Source organism: Haemaphysalis longicornis, unplaced genomic scaffold, assembly GCF_048455015.1.
Source record: "Haemaphysalis longicornis isolate Haplotype H1 unplaced genomic scaffold, Haemaphysalis longicornis Haplotype H1 scaffold_1, whole genome shotgun sequence".
Taxonomy (NCBI): domain Eukaryota; kingdom Metazoa; phylum Arthropoda; class Arachnida; order Ixodida; family Ixodidae; genus Haemaphysalis; species Haemaphysalis longicornis.
Window position 1 is genome coordinate 131,361,233 of NW_027526203.1, and position 17,261 is coordinate 131,378,493.

The 17,261-nt window shown below is 48.9% G+C and overlaps 1 protein-coding gene across 3 annotated transcripts in view; it reads left to right on the forward strand.

Moving 5' to 3' along the window:
• Nucleotides 1-1,236: 1,236 nt before the first annotated feature.
• The window catches only part of LOC144180118 (protein zer-1 homolog), a 78,891-nt gene continuing 62,866 nt past the window's right edge, over nucleotides 1,237-17,261 (forward strand). The window contains exons 1-4 of one of the 3 annotated variants that reach the window (XM_077708514.1): nucleotides 1,237-1,516; nucleotides 9,820-10,053; nucleotides 13,146-13,425; nucleotides 16,316-16,585. In XM_077708514.1, the coding sequence (XP_077564640.1) occupies nucleotides 9,873-10,053; nucleotides 13,146-13,425; nucleotides 16,316-16,585 (731 nt within the window). In that variant the 5' untranslated portion in view covers nucleotides 1,237-1,516; nucleotides 9,820-9,872. Of the gene's footprint in view, nucleotides 1,517-1,764; nucleotides 2,170-9,819; nucleotides 10,054-13,145; nucleotides 13,426-16,315; nucleotides 16,586-17,261 lie in introns of those variants that run through there. The other 2 variants (XM_077708525.1, XM_077708520.1) reach the window with 2 other exon arrangements.

Genomic DNA, 17,261 nt, shown 5'->3' on the forward strand with positions numbered 1-17,261 from the left:
TGTAGCGTCCGAATTGGGGTCAGTCGAGGCAGGCCTGTAATAACCCGCATACGGTTTAGACTTTTCAGTAGATCCCAGCCCCTTCGAGTGAGGTGCGGCTTGGTATATCAGCCAAGGTTGCAATACAGACCGAACTAGGATGCGTGCCACGTGACTATACAGGCGCCACCGGTGCTTTTGGAGATCCGTCGAAAGAGGTGCAATGTCTTGGCGGCTTTACCGCGCACGGAACGGATCCATGGAGCCGCGGACCCAGAAGCGTCAAGTTCTACTCCCAGCACTCGCATTGACGACGCGGGATTGAGGGCATGGCCGTTTAAGGTCTAGTTGGTAGGCGTGTGCGTAAGACGGCGTCGGCCCCATCTATTTGTGATCGACATGGAGGTCGTCTTTGCAGCTGATAGGGTCAACGCGATCGTGGCACACCATTGCTCAGTTTTGTGGGGCCGCCTGGATCCGCCCGCCTGCTGACTGTTCAAATCTTCGTACCGACCAGACTGTAATGTCATCGGCGTAGATGACAAAGAAAATGTCCAGAATGGTAGCTAACTGCCATGCTCGAGCGGTCGCGTGTATTATTCATTCAAAATATTTCTAAAGGCCCTGCAGCTGTGCCGAACTTTTGGAACATTGCTTGATCTGCGAATGTCGTTTCCATGAATGCCGATTATCTGGCGAAATTTAAGAGCGCAAAAAACGCACAGGACGCAATTAAAAAAAAATCGCTGTGCAATGATATGGCGATTTGTGCAGAATAAAAAAAAGAACAGTTGTTCGCACGTGGCGTGCGAAGTTAGACAAGCTAAGCGCGAAATAGAAAAATGAATTTTTGAGTCCTCGTTCTTTCGCGCTTTTTATAATGCCGAAGTTTTATTACAGTGGCACTGTAGATTTATTCCCAATAAAACTAGCCCCCAGGCCAAATTTCTGCATTGAACAGCGTGCAATCTTGAAAAAAAAAAAAAAATGTTCGCACGAGACGTCCGAGTAGGAAGACATTTTTTTTTCTTCTTTCCTACAGTGTCCTACTAATGCCTCAATGTTCTTTCCACTTTTATGAATTAAATTCTGCTTTTGCGACAGATAAACGATGAAAAGCATGTTTATTTGAGCCGCGGTGCAGGGCACGAACAGGAGTTTGACAAATTCACTTGAGTGTCTCTTGAGGTCGCATCATAAGAGAAAGAAAGTTTAATTGAATGAAAGTTTATGTGCGAGCGACGTCCAACTTACTGAGAAGGGGCCAAAATTGCGGCGTTCACGGCGAAGTGGGTGGGCAGCTGTCCCGAAGGAACTTTGGCCCGCTGCGCGAAGCAGCGGGCCACCCTGGTGTGGTGTTCGATTTTGGTGGCCGACAGCCGTCACGAGTGCGAGCGCTGGGCTCACCAGCAGCGCGAGAAGGAACTGCAATCTGGAACAGAGCTCAAATTTCGCCTTGCAGGGTGCCCGACAGCCCGTGGGTGCCGCCGCCAACGACGTCCCAGAGGGTTTCAGCGGCCCCTGGGTTCGGGGACCGGTAGGTAGCCTCCTTGCGCGACGCTCAGCCGCCTCCATGCCAGAACTGGGCACCCGCGTTCTGTGGCACGGAGGCACTGCCTGTGGTGTGCGCGAGTGAAACGCTCCTAGCTTTTCGCCCTCTGGCAGGCAGCAGAGCAGAGGTGATTCGATGCACTACCGCTCGTTGCGCAGTATCGCTGCGGTGGTTTCGGTGCGGCGTTACGTGCTCCCGAAATCGCAGTACCGTGTGACATGTAGCGTTGCCCCTGCACTGTTGCTAGCGGCGTTCGGGGAGGCGTTGTGACCCCGCAGGCCCCGGAAAGGCCCGGTCGTGACACGTCTCCGAAAGCCTTGTGGCACTAGTGAAACACCGTGGAGCCAGATGCCCATTCGTTTTCTCGCCTTTCGTGTCACCTGAGCGCGTTCTGAACGGGTCCGCCGGGGAACAGGCGGTGCAGCGTGCCCAGCTGCGACCGTGCCCGTACCAGCCGCATTGGTCGTCGCAGAGCTTCGTCTTGTCAGTGGCAAAGCAGCGTGGTGAACTGTTTTCGTGGTGTCTCAGCTGTGGAGCCACTCGTGCGTGAATGGGGACGCTAGACCAGGCCACGGGCGCTTCGTAGCTGCACAAGTTGGCGTGTTTGCTGGGTTGTCAAGAGAGAGCCCTAGTGCACGGTACAAATACAGTTGATGCAAATCAGGTGGACATTTCGTTTATAACGCCAGTGTAGGTACGCATTGCCAAAGGGCTACGATTAGATCACTTCGAGCTGCAAATCCCTTTAAAGTTGCAGTTTGCTTTACCATAATTTTGTCGATGAATTCAGCTTGGTGGACCCAGTGTTAACCAATTCAATGAACTTCTCATCGAAAATGGGCACCTACGCATTTTTAATGAGTTGTGAATGCAAAGGCATTAATGTCCTACTGAGCACTGCTTAGCGCTGCTTCGCTTTTGCATGTTTTGTGCTTGAACTGGTGCTGGTTACTTTTTGAAGGTCCAATATTAGCATGTTGGCTGTATACCATAAGAGAGTGGCAGGCTGGGCAAGTTGGTGCGGTGTCATCTTGGCAACGCTTGTCTTGCCTACTTCATTTTTCCTGCTTTTTCGCACTGTCGCCAAGGTGGCAGCATACCATAGTCATTTTGTCCATGGTATACGGTATACATCCACAATGTCTTCATTGTTTGATGTGTCGAGGTCGCGTGCATAGTCATTGCCTTTCCATGGCCTCGGTGGGGTGGGTTGACTCCGTTAAGCATGTTGTTGGACTAGTTTGTGTCGCAACTTTCAAGAAAAACTGCGCATAGCAGACGGGACTAAGATGTGAGACAGGGTGGGCGCAGACTCGCAACTAAATTTACCAGAAAGAACATGAATATATACTGCTTCTTGTGCAAGGGAGCCAGTTTTCTCAGTGCATCATCCTGTTTAAAAATTCATGCTCATTCCCGCAGAAATTAACAGAAGGCTCACTGATACAATTTTTACTCTTCTTGCAAATAAGAAAAAGCCCTCTATCAGCTCGCCAGTGACTTGCTCCTGGCTGCTGCGCCACACGTTTGTTTCATTCAAGAGCAGCTGACATGGTTTGTCTTTACAAGGAAAGCAGTGGTGGGGAAGGTGTCAACCTGTTTTGTTTTTCATGGACAGCTGGTGCCCCCTCAGGCGGTCATTTACACAGTGGCTAATGGATGTGGGAGCGAGCCTTCCATTGCTTTGTACAGGAAGGAGCATGAACAGGATGATGCACCGAAGAGAACCGGCTGCCTTGTGCATATGTACAAGAACAAGAAGTTTATTGACTCTTGTAAAAGAGGGAGGTTACATGGGTAGATATATCCAGACAAGAGTCCCATAGTTGATACTGCACCGGGACCCTTGGTATAATATTAGTAAGCGGTACATATTGATGTTGGTCGTTCCAATAAATGTAGTCGTGAGTGTGTGGCCGTCTTGTCCCTTGTCTCAGCCCCGTTGCTTGTGTGAGGGCTCCCCAGCAGTGTGGTAGGTACTGCCGCACGGAGCACTGGAGACTGTTGCACAGCAGAACTCGATTCACGCACGAGGGGGTGCGTCGGAGCCAGTGTGTGGGTCAAGGGTGGCACTGCTTTGTCCGAGGACTCCCGAGCGCTGCATTCCCATGAGTCGTGAATTCAGGGTGCTGCGCACGCACTGCAACACCCACCTTAGAGGGTCAGGCTTATCAGCCTACATTCGCTGAGCTGAATGAAATGACAAGCAGTGTCAAGCTCTGGGCTGGAGATGCTTTTCCCAAGCTGAAGGCCACACCACATTCTCTAGGTTCATGTTTTGTCGGCTGAGGAGCCAAGGAGGTGTACGGGGTGAATGTTCGATTCGCATTCCAGAGGGTCTGATTCCCATGCACTTCCATATTTTCTTATTTTTTTTTTCCTCGATTGCTTTTCATTACCTTTAATGCCTGGAGAGCATCATGAAAGGGAGGGCTTTAGTTGCAATGACGAAAGGGAAATGTTGCACGTGAGGCGAATATTTGGGTTATAAAAAAATGCAGGTTACACAAAACCAAAACAAAATGTGCAGAATTTATACAGTGCATGTAAATGCATGTACTCGGAAAAAGAAGGCAATACGAGGTGAATAAATGAAGTGAATGCACCCACCAAAAAGAAAGAAGTATCCAGGAAATGTGCAGTGCATGTGTGTACACAACAAGGGGAAAAAAAAAACTGGGTTGATTTGACTTGATGTGGGATTTAACGCGCCGACGCAACGCAGGTGATGAGGCGCGCCGTAGTGGAGGGCTCCGGATTAATTTTGACCACCTGGGGATCTTTAACGTGCACCAAAATTTAGTACACACGGGCAATTTTGCTTTTCGCCTCCATCAGAAAAGCGGCCGCCACGGCGGGGAAAAAACTGGTTACTGGGGGAAAAAATAGCTCTCAGCTGCTGCTCGAGATGCGCGCATTGGTGATTGTGGCGGTTCCACCAGTGTAACGTTTTTGGAATCAAGGAATCAAAAATAGATTTGTACGGCATTGCAGAACGTTAACCATGTAAGGATGATTGGTGTGTAGTGATATGCATGACAAACTAAATGGCAGTTTGTTTTCCTGAATTAGGTTAGAATAGTTGGTCTTGTGACACAGATTTAGTTAAGCTACTTTCCCTACTTTCCTGCACAAAGAATTACTGGGTAGATTTGGCGAGTTTCGTAGAGGTTGCACTTGACAAGTGAGAATAATTAGTTAAGGTAAAACGGGTGCTAATGCGTTAGTAAGCTAACTGATTTACTTGTGTGTTATCATAGCCCCATCGGCCTTTGTAAGAGCCATTTTGCTGCTATGGACACCAATGCTGGGCACGAGCTTGTGTGCTCAATGAGGCATTGCAAAAAAGCGTTACAACTGCGGCTGTCAGTAAAACTGCCCATTTCTGGGTAGAGCAGCGTAAGAGCAGCGAATGATATCGATGTAGCTCAGGATGCCAGCTGTGTAAGCAAGAAATTGCACGAGAAATGTATGCTGGACCCACCTGGGAGAAAAGCTTGCCAGAGAGCTACCACATAGTCAGTGCCCAGTCGAGGTCGTTGTAGATTCAAAACCCTCAGTAAAATATGGCTTTTTGCACAAATGGCTTCATTGAAAAGCTGGTGCTTATTTGTAAGTAACGCAGATGGTTTGTGCCTCTGCATCCCACTCTCTGACTGTGGTGGCCTGAGTAGTGCGAACAAATGTGCCTGGACTGAATGGTCCCAAAGGTGGGAGGGGGAATCGGCTCTGAGGCGGTGCTGCAAAGAATTTTGTGCGGCGTATTTAAGCCGAGCTTGTGAAGCAATTTTTCGCCTGCCATGCATGCAGGCGGGGCTGTACTTCTGAATGGGGTGATTGGTGTGAGGCCTGTGCTCCCTGGGCACATCTCTGTCAGTTGAGTGAGCAGGGCCCAATGAGTTCCTTGGGACAGTGCGGGTCTGGCCTCAGAATGGCTTAATTTGCAGCACACTCTCTGCGGGATATTGCCAACGGCCAATTTAGCTGATGCTTCTTGGTGGCTGTAGTTGTACTTCTTATCCTTACAAGTGCATCCAAACAAGAATAAGCAAGCAGCTGGGGGGGTGCAGCCACGCAAGAATGTGCGCATGTGGAGTGTGTAACACAGGGAAATGTATCCAAACCTCACACCTACCGTAAAGTCCCGAGAGAACGCCCTCCCCCGAAGCATCGCCCACATCCTTTAGGGGTGGTGAAATTCACTAAAAGATCCCAAAGACCGCCCACCCCCTAAAATTGCGCTAGATTCGACGCCTTCGAAAGCCCGGGGAGCCCCCTCCGCGAAAACGACCTGCGGCTGTGAACACCACCAATGCCTCAATTTTGAACCGAAGAGACACAACCTGTTGGGCTTTTTTACTTGATATCTCCGCAGTTTTCATTGGCAGTGCGGCCAATTTATTGTAGCTTTTCGCACCTGACCCATAAGTTCGCCCATCCTGTATTTTTCACTTGATATCTCTGTAGTTTGGGTGGGTGTTCTTTCGGAACTTTATGGTAAATGCCATTTGTCTTGCATTGTGACAACAAACAGTGCGTCCACGTGGATGAGTAAAAGGAATGCGCAAGCACGAGTGCTGGCTAACAGATACGACATTTTTATTGCAGTGAAAAGGGAGAAAATGGAGATTTTGCAGACACAAAACCTTAACATTGGCTGACGCAATGACTGACGCAGTGCAGCCACACCATCACCGTGCCCTGAGCTTTTCGCTTTTATCGAAAGGGCAACTGAGGGTGTGCTGCACTTCTCCACTGCTGGGGAAATTTTGCACGTGTGCGTGTCACAATATCATTTTAGGCCTTTAAACACAGGGAGCCATTACAAGCTTTGTAGTGCACCAACCGTGAGGGAGTGCAAATGTTCTCCCAACTTGGTCCCAGCATGGCACCAAGTGTGTGACATTGTGCACTGCACTGTTGAGGATGCAGTAGCAGCCGCCTCCTTCCTGCGCAAGCGTCCAAGTGCACGTGGGGCTTGCATTGTTTTCAGCCCCCCTCTGAACCCGGTGCGGTGCTCAGGGGCTCCTCAGCAGTGCTCGAAATGGAGGGTAACCTGCCGACAGCATCCACTCCCCTTAATTCCATGGGGGCATGACCGAACCATTGCATTCAACAAGGCGGCTTTGCAAGCTTCCAGTGTCTTCCCAACGAGGGCAGCACAGTGGCATTGTCACTTTCCCCCTCAAAGACTGGGGCGGTTGCACATGCTCTTCTGCGGGTGTGGCTATTTTTGCCCAAAAATACTTACATCTTCAGGAACAGTGCGAAACAGCGGTGCAATCAAGACGCGCAAGCCGGCATGTCACGGGGTGTTTTTTTTGTATTTGGTGGGCATCTTCAATAAGCGGAAAAACACTGAATACTTCATGGATAGAAAGACAAACTGTTGATTCTGACGTTTGGAAAACCACTCTTTCTAATTGGGATTTTTTGCCTAGCTTCGTTGGTTCGAAAGTTGGCTAATTATCTAGTTGAACAATTATGTAGTTGAGTAAAATAGAAAAAATAGTCTGAGAAACTACATAGAAAAGTGAGGAAGATGCATTTGGTCGCATCATCTTAGAGTGCATCGAGATATTTAAACAGGTGAAAAACACCCTGTTTAATACATTACTTGCCCGACTTTTTCAGAATATTTGGACGTGCAGAATATTCGGGAACTTTCGAATATGCATTTTTCGAATTGAGTACACTTCAAATAAGGACAGTATTCTATTTGTATTCGAAATTTCAAATATTTGCACACCCTTACCATCCATCTTTAAAATGGGATGCCGTTACAAGCCCATAGAGAAGGGACCATTTCCTTACTACATTAAAATAGGTAAAAGGTCCTGGCACTTTCGAGGGGGTTGGAGCAAACTAGAGGATGCTCGCGTAACATTTTTAAAAAATCTTAAAAAACAACTGCTGTGCGAACAAAAAAAAAAAAAAATGTTACCCTCCTGTGTCTGGCCTCCTCAGTTCGCACAGCATTTGTTTTTTCAAAGATCATGAACCAACTAGCCAGCAACCAAGTCTAATTACATCTTGCCACGCGTGCATGATAAAGCACTTACACACTGTGGAGGCAACTCAACTAGTCACTGGAAAGACTACCCACAGTCCTTTGGTGTCACCCCAGAAGGACGTAGGTGGGCCCAGAACGGGTGTATCCTGTGTCTATGCGCCACGTCACATATACAGTGACAGCTCATTAATTTCAGTTTCAATAATTGAAGTTCGTGGATAATTCGAACTGTGCGATTTGTTCCGGCAAGTCTCCATAGAAGTCTATGTATAAAAAGCCCTTTGATTGGAATGCGAGTAGGTTCCGCCACAGATAATTCGAACTATTAGCCACAGCGCCTGCCACTTGGTGCCTGCCAAATGGCTGGAGAAATGCCCCAGTTGACTACACACGGGGCTGCCTCAGCTCGGGAATGGAGAGGTGAACGGAGACAGCAGGTGCAATCTGGTAAAACCAATCTGAACACACCCCGTGGCGTATTTTACAGAAGTAACCTTTGCGGGCTGTGTCATTGTGTGCGCGAGTTCAGTGGTACGTGGTGCGCTGACAGGTAAGGACATAATTTCTCAGGTAGGAAGTGCAGAACCTGCACTGCCAGTGATGACAAGGAGGAGGACGTAGTACCAGGGCAGCTGTCCGCTCAGAAGTCATGGTTAGAGGGAATGCCGTCTGTCCACCTCCTATTTTGAAGAAGGCCAAGAGGATGCCTTCCCCTACATTCGTTCGTTCGAGGAAACAGCGCTGGCTGTCGCCTTCAGGGATAAAAAGTCTGAATGCAATAACGCACTCTATAAAGCATTAACTTGTTGACAGGCCCTACTGCTTTTCAATCACAGTGTATTTCGTTATTTCGAACTGCGTTAGCTTCCCCTTGTGGTTCGAATTAACAAGCTTTTACTGTAGTATCCCTTCGAGGGATGAAGGCCCGTGGGAAGCCAGGAGGCAGAAGGAGGCAGAGGGTGTGCACTTTCGTGACATTCGGAAGCTCAGGCACGGACATGCACGGTGTAGACACAGGTGTCGGGGAAACTTGGAAGGGGCGGAGGAGTGTTTCAGGGGGGGATAGTGTCGCCATGTGCCGGCTTTTTCAACACTGACTTGTCTCACTCTGGTTCAAGATATTTTTTTTTTTTACAAATGTAAAGCCGCCCGAAAGCCGGGAAAACTTTTTTAAAAATAAGCTTTCGCCAAGAAAGTGACGTATGTGTGTTTAAACTCGGTACAAAGTAATGCTTAGTGTCAGCAGCAGGCGATCGTGGCAACAAGCAGCCGCAATGTGACCAAAACCAGGAGTTTCCCAGAGCTTGCAGCACGAGAGCAGGCGTGGTGATAGCCAACTTTTGTGTTTTTCAGAACAAATTTTCCTGAGCTGTGAAAGTTTCCTCGGGTGCTCGGTATTGGTACTGCACTAAAAACATTAAAGTAGGTACATGGTTTGTAGAGCAGCACGGGGTGTGTCCTCATCTGCAGGCTCTGTTGAATCAGAAATGAATTTGTGCAAACTCACCCAACTTTCCATCTTTTCAAATCAAGTGCTTCTCATAACTCAGTTTTTAAGTTTCCACTTAGCAAGTAGTAATGAAGTACCCGCCGCGGTGGCTCAGTGGCTAAGGCGTTGCGCTGCTGAGCACGAGGTCGCGGGTTCGATTCCCGGCCGCGGCGGCCGCTTTTCTGATGGAGGCGAAAAGCAAAAACGCCCGTGTGTACGAGATTTCGGCGCACGTTAAAGATCCCCAGGTGGTCAAAATTAATCCGGAGCCCTCCACTACGGCGCGCCTCATCGCCTACGTTGCGTCGGCGCGTTAAACCCCACAATCAATCAATCAAAGTAGTAATGAAGTCAGTGAACCTTTGTGACAGTTCATGGGGAAACGCATTGTTTTCTAGGAAGTCGAATGCAGGATGAAGTGTTTTTGGGAACGCAAAAAAAAAAAAAAAATGTGGAAAAGCAGAGGACTTTGCATGCGGCCTTGTAGAACATCAAAAGGTTGGGTAGCACATTGAATAATTATGAATGGCTGTACATTTTGGTGGAAGGACAGGAGGTAGTGAAGCCATCATATGCTAAAGCGATCTAATCGGAGAGTAGTCAATAAGGAAATGAGCTGGGGAAGAGAGGTGTGATCGAATGCAGTCAGTTTGTCCACAGTAAAATACGGGACTGATGCAAATAGGCAGGCCAGGCTTCTGACGAAAAGAACGTGGTTCATTTGCTTGTATGGCATAGTATGCGGGGAGAAGGTGAGCAGGGCCGGATTGTGGCACCCCCCCCCAGGGTTGTTCCCTGCGGTGATGGTGGTGTGGTGAGCGGCGACAGCGGGAGGAGGCATGGAACCCCGGCTACCGGGCTTCCCGACGGTGTGGGAGCCGTACACGGCCGAGCCCCTGGTGGACCTGGCCGCCCGGCGTTGCCTGCACTACCTGTCCCAGCTGGCTGAGCCGGATCTCCCCATCCCGGCACCCCTGTGCGAGCGCCTCCTGGTCCTGGCTGCCGAGGAGGGCCCCGCAGGTGAGCTGCGGCTACTGTGCCGAGTGCTCACCAGTGCGCATCGTCCGCTTCGTGCATTCGTTCCCCGTATAGGTGGGATGTGTGTCGACCTGGAAGTGATGTCGTCTGAGGGCAGCAATTGGTGGGGCCCAAGGGTATGCTTTGGGAGACCCTGGTTCATTTGTTGCCGTTCCACCAGGATTGAGAATTTCGGGACGTGGGACCATTTCACTTGGCGCAAGAGAGGAGGGGAAAAGTTGGCGGGGATGACTGCAGCCCTGGTTCGGTGAACCTGGCTGCATGTTGGAGGTGGCTGCGCGAATGGACATTGTCACCTGTTGGGGTGTACCCGCAGGAGGGCGAACCCTCCACCTGTGGCAGGTAGTCTGGGATGCCCAGCCGGACTTACTTTGAGTCGATGACAGAGCACTCTTGGTAACACGGTTGTGTGAAGAAATAGTGCTGAAACTGTTGCACACTTTGCCAGAACAGGCAGTTTTACTTTGAAGCAACATTATACCACCAGAAATGCCCATATAAATACTGAAACTCGCCGGTGAACGGCTGGTAGCATGCAGGACTTATTTGAAGCACTGTCCTTGCCTGAAGTGACATTTGCCGGCCAGGTGTTATCTTTTGACGTGCCGCTGGGGCTTTTATGGCAGAAATCAGGTGTAAGTGCAGTGAAAGCATGAGCGGCATGCTTTTTTCGAACAACAGTAGCAGGTGACCAAGGTGCAATGACATATCGCCTTGAAGTTGAATAACTGCATGGTAGCGCCAAGTATAAATTTCACAATGCATAAACGAAACCAGAACTGCCGTTAACTTTGCGAGCGGACCTGTGGTACTTAGAACTACAACAGGACCTACAGCAACAAGCGCAACGGCAATAGAACTGCCTAGAATCAAAAACTAAGTTTACAAACAGGCTCTACTTGATATTTTCAGCCGGCTTCACTGATTATTACTGCCAGGGTGCAAACCCGATGATTGGAAATTGTGTTCTGATTCATCATTTGTGCTCTCATCTCAAAAACCCGTCGCTGATGCAGAGTAATTATGAGCGGTGCAATGGGCACTGAACGATTTTGAATAGGCATGCCAACGGAAGAGTTAACTGGTCATTCGTTGAGATTTCCTGTGCACTAGAGAAGTGCTGTTTTAAGTATGCCCCGCAGAAAGCCACGGTTAAAGGCAAGTTGCTAGATATCTTGGAAGTGCTGTGAATACTGTACCACTTGCAGGGGTGAAACAGCTGCGCATATTGCGCACTTTTGATACAAATTTATTTTCCTGTGCCAGGCTGCCCCAGAAGCTTGAAAATTGCAAGAATTGCGCCAAACTGCTCCAAAACAGTCTGAGAGCCAAGGATTTCAACACTTCCACCAGTTTCAGTGGGGAAAAATGCTTACTGACGGCATAATTTTCCAGCAACCCCAAGGTGATTCTGTTTGTAAAGGTTTAAGTGATTGATCATTCACTAAAAAGACCCGCATAAAATTGTCCCCAAAATAGTTTTTCGAAGGTCACCATGTCGGGTTGCACATGTTATATTCTGTGAGTTTTTTTTTAAGTTTTCCCACAGAAAACAACTGCAAAGTCCTGTCGAAAAAATACGTATGTGTACTCAGGCGACAAACTACTGGTGAAAATTGATGAAAAGACGGCAATTTTTGGAGCGCCGTATCTCCGGAACGACATTACTGGGCGCTGCCATCTTGGTTTGGTGAATATTGGAAAACATGGACGTCGGGCGAAGCAGTTGCTCATGGTTCAGGCAGAGTGCTCTTCGCCGATTTCTACTGTGGTTTTGGTTATGGGGGTGGCTGGGTTTACATTTAGTCATTTGATCTGTTGAGGGAAGTTGCGTGACTCGAAGAACGGGATTTCATCAAAAACAACGTGGGGCCCATGAATTCGCTGTGTTTCGGCCTTGAGTGCGAGGCGTGGTGCGTGCCTGAAGTGAAATTTCGGACTGATTGTGGTGTTATAATAAAACGCTGAGTTATTGCTGCATTTGATAGCGAGCTTGCGAGTGGCAGAAATGGGACGATCGACACTGCAGAAGTGGTGGCGCAGGCTACGTCGCCGCAAAATGTTCAAGCAGTGGCCGATAGCGGGACGGGCTATTATTGCACGCTAGTACTAATGGTTTATCTATCTGAAGTGAAATTTAATGCCAAAGGGAGGCGGCTAAACATACCAACGTTATTAAAATTGCGATCGTAGTGAATGTGCACCTTGGAGAGTGAAATGGGATGGCTGGTGGGGGGGCGAAAATTGTCACCTCGCTTTGCACAACTTTGCCATGCCTCTACAATTGTGTGTAAAGCCGAGTCTGGGATTACAAAAATAACAATTTCAGCATTCACATGATAATGAAAATGCCTTACGATTGCTTAGTTTTTCTATTCGATGTTTTCAACGGCACTCCATGCTATCTATGCATAGAGCCTAAGAATTTATAAATGGCTTGTAAAAAGGTAGTGCAGTTCGTGCCTTGTGATACTCTAGTAGAAAAAACTTCATTGAAAGGCTGTTTCAGTGTTATGTACGTTCAAAACCCATTAAAAAGTGCCCCCCCCCCCCCCCTTCTTTCCCCGAGTTGCCAAAAATTGGATTTTTAGGCTCCTAAGGTGACATAACAAATGTCGTTCTTCTGCTCCAAATCAAGGTTCTTCTGCTCCAAAATTGAGATTTCGCTGCTCCAAAAACTGCTCCCAAATCTGATTCAGCTGTCTCACCCCTGCACTTGCAGCAGTTGTTTATGGGTGCCGAATATGCCGAAGGAGTGCGTGTATCGCTGCCCCTTACACTTGGCTGCACTAGAATGTGTGACATCTTGAGTATGTTTTTGAAGAGTAAGTACGGGTGGCCCAGGGTGTCCTTCAGGCACTTTCCGTTTTAGGTGCACTGTTTTGCCTGGCATGCAAAAAGTGCCAGGCGCAATCTGCCGTGCCTGCTCGCTGCCAGCGCACACAACAGCCAGCGGCAAAACTGTGCCGCCCAATAAGGGTGGAGTAGCAGCAGAGGAGGGCCGTTTGAGTCCTCCAGGGGGACGCCCTGCTGCCAGGTTGTGATGGAGGAGGCCCCTTGTGTTTGTTGTCCAGCGTGGCGGGCGGCGGTTTCGCTGCTGTCTGCGGGGGGCACCCCCGGCTGGACGCGGCTGGAGCGGCTGCGGGTGCCCGTGGGGGCGCCCTCGCTGGAGGATGCCCAGCTGGTCGTCCTGGTTGGGGCTCAGCCCTTGACAGAGCTGGACGTGTCCAACTGCACGATCCTGACGCCCCACGTGCTGCCTCTGCTGGCTAGCGGTCCCGCCATCGCCGGGAAGCAGCTGCGCGCGCTCGCCCTGCCCATGCACCTCATGCACCAGCTGCAGGACGACGCCAGGTGCGGTCCTCCAGCCTGGAAGAGCTCTTTCCGGCTGCCATTGTTTCAGGGGCCATGTGGATGCGCAGCAGCCATGGCTGAATCAGCTTTTTCTCGCCGCTAGTTGCAGGCCTATCGCCTCGACTGGCTGTTTATGTAAGCTCCTCGGAACAGTGATAAATTGGCGACATTTTTACTTTCTCGAGTTGACTGCTCTGTAATACCCCTGCTACACTAGGTTCCAAATGTCATTTGAACCAAATGTCATTTGACTCAAATGCCAAGTTGTGCTGCTACACTAGGTTTTCAAATGACATTTGGCTCAAATGACATTCGAGCCAAATTAGCACCGAGAGAGACATTTGGGATTTCAAATGCCATTTCCAGCACTCTCGGACGCAGCGACTTCGATCGGCAATAAAAAATATAATACTTCCGTACGTAAAACAAACAAAATATTGTTGTTTGTGGAACTTTGGTCACTAATTATTTACTTAAAATACGAAATCAACATATTTAATTTTCATACACTCAAAACCAGTGGGTCAGTTGCAAAAAAAAAAACAAAAAAAATGCAAACAGCCTTCGCGTTAGAGTCAAAACTGCTGTCTCTTCTAATTTGATATCATTTTACTGCCTCAGACTGCTCCTAAGTTTGATTGTTGTATTAGTGTACGAAAGCGGAACGAAGCAACAACAGCGCCACCACAGCACAGCGAACAGTTGTGAAAGCTTTTAAATGCCATCGAAATTGTAGTGTAGCACAGCGGATTCTGAATGGCATTCGAAGCAACCCATTTGAGTCAAATGACATTTGGTTCAAATGACATTTGGACCCTAGTGTAGCAGGGGTATTAGACAAAAATTAGATGGGCAACAAACCGGCGCGCTGACGCCGCCGCGAAACCACCCGCACGCTGCGAGGTGCGCGGCCGGCCGCGGCAACATGGCGGCAGCTTCGGTCACAAAGTGGTGCGGGGCGCTCGAGCAACCGCTTCTAACTGCTCTTTAAACTACCGCTCAAAGCACACACAAAGTTTCTTGTGTGGTAAATGAGCTAATAATGTGGGCGAAAACGGTCCTATAACACATGATCTGCGCCACTAGTGAAAGCGCCCATGTACATCTAAACATCTCCGGCGGAGCCAGCCAGCTGCTTCGAGCACTTCGAAACTGCCGCCATGAGATGCACGCCTCCCCATTGGCGCAAGTCGTCAGGCTCCTTCCACTGCCACGCGTGTCGCGCGTCGTTAGGGAGCTTTAGAATAGCGGGCCCCAATGCTCTGGGGTCCCCAAGCGCCTTGGGGTGCCATACTGCGCGTGCGCAGAACCCAAGCCATCCTTGGGGTGAAAATATCGCGCACGCAACGCTGACTCGCACGAATCGCGTGCACAAATGCTCCATGGGCACCACGAGTGAGGATACGAAAGTCCAGAAAGGACCGCTCGGAGACATGGAGGTTAAAAAAAAGCAGAAAAAACGTCATTGATTACCTTACGCGAAAGTAAGAAAAGAAATAAACAAAAACTTTTTTAGTGCTCAGTTTTTTTGTCTGTGTTGGTTCATACGAATTTCAGATGATACGAATATTTTTTGTAGCCCCGTGAGATTTGTATCATCAAGATTTTACTGTATGCCATCCTATTTTGAGTCAGTCAATTAGTTTCCTTGATAATTAGAGATAATTAGTAATTTTTGGAGGAGCAATAGACAAAACAGTGTTGGTCATAAAACTGCAATCTTTATATTTTCCAATACTATGAACCCTGGTGAATGTAATAAGAGAAGCGATTTTTAGATGCAACGCTTGGAACTAATTTTACAGCTCGTTAAACTTGGGTGTTTGAAATGGGCATTCGAAATGGTTCCTTGCCACTGGTGCCGCCAAAGTTTATTGAGCTGCAAAATTAGTTACAAGCTGTGCATCTAAAAACCGCTTCTCTTATTGCATTCACCAGGGTTCATAGAATTGGAAAACACAGATTGCAGTTTTATGGCCTACACTGCTTTGTCTATTGTTCCTCCAAAAATTACTAATTATCTCTAATTATCTTGGGAACTAATTGGCTGACTCAAAATAAGATGGCATATTTGAAATCAGTGGGAAAAAAACAGAGTCTGACAAGTTTCACAGAGTTTGCTTAAAAATGAAAAGAAGTTGTTTTAAGAGCAGTTGTCCCCCTTTATTAACTGCTGACTGACACAAACAAGCCACAGTATCATTGATGTGTGTGTGTGTGGGGGGGGGGGGGGGGGGTAATCACTATTTTAATCGGATGATCCCATGTTCTCTTACAAAAAAAGAGTTTTTAGTTGCCTTGCAGATGTTGACATTTTAAAATGCATATTATACTGCCCATAACCTCACCCGTGTTCATGACCCGTTGGAAAACGTGGAGGAGCTTGAGGCTTTTACATCTTATGTGCCTATAGTCACTCTGTGTTAATTATGGCCCTATACACCAACTCCCTTAGTAAGGTTTCTTGAACTGGTGCCTGTATTACAAATCCTTCTCATCTCATTTCACCATTGCCATGACGATCTTTGCCTTTGTCGGCCTTGCGCCATTAAACCCCGAATCGTTGTCGTGAATCGGCGTTTGGCAGTAGGCAGTCAGTGGTTCCACTGGCAAACATCGTAGGGCTGGCTCTAGCTTTCCCCATGGCTCAGTTTTTTCTGAAAAAAAAAAGAAAAAGAAAAAGAAAACTTTAAGCAATCCAAGTGAGCCCCCCTTTTTGGGGACAGTAATGAAGAGATCAGTTGCTGGTTTTCGCACGGCGTTTCTGCTTTTAACTTGCACCAAGCATGGAGGAAAGATTTCCGAGAACCGTGTCAGGCCCGCTGCAGAGCCAGCAGGGTGAGCGCAGCTTGCGACGATTGCACCTCCCTTGGCCCCGCCCACATTGCAGCTGGGCCCGGGGCCTGTGGTGGGTGTGGGAGCAGCGGTCGCTGGAGCGGCTGCGGCTGTGCGGGGCAGCGGGGCAGCTGCTGTCGCGGCACGGGCGCTGGGCACAGCTGAGCTGCCTGCGCCAGCTCGACCTGTCCCAGTGCCAGGGGCCCCTGGCGCGATACCTGGCGTGCCTCACACCCCTCGCTCCCTCGCTGGCCTGGCTATCCCTGGCCGATGTGCCGCACCTCGACCTGGCCCTGGATGCCCTTTGTAGCCTCAAGGCCCTCAGGTGGGAGGCCTCTCTTCCCTTTTCCCTGTGGCGGCCAAGTGTGGCCAGTGCGAGGGTTCGCGTTCCCAAGTACGGCTCTATGGTGGCCAGCTGCATGGCTCTTGACATAAATGCATGCTTTTTCCAGTGTAAAATCGCAGTTATTGACCTAGTCAAATAAAATTTAACCTGTTCCACTCAAGGTGGAAGCTGTCGGAAGTGCAGAGCAGTGATTCGCCATAATGGGCTGTAGCGCCGTTATCCGCTCACTGCTACCACCCTATGCAATTCAAATTTCCCGCCTTCACAGTGCTCACGTGCCCCCCTGCCTGAAACTGCGCCAGCGGGAGTTTTGTTCTCTTTATGCTTTTCTCACCGCACATGCCGGCGTTGCACTGCCACTTTTTTTCGCTTAAAGGGGCACTGACACAAAAATTTTGCATCTTGTTTTTTTTTGTTGCGATAAGTAGCTAGTGACCCACTTATAACCTGTAGAAACCTCATTTGCTTCAGCGTGCGACGGTTGTTTAATTAGAGGCATTTTCAATGCGGCCAGTCGCAGTTTCGGTTTCAGCGAGTGCCGCGAAACGATGGATTTTGTGGATTTTGTGTGAACAAAGCTGACCACGTGACCGTCGGAGGGATATCACAGAGCAGAGCCGCCGTAGCACTGTCGAATCCGCATCGACGGCAGTTT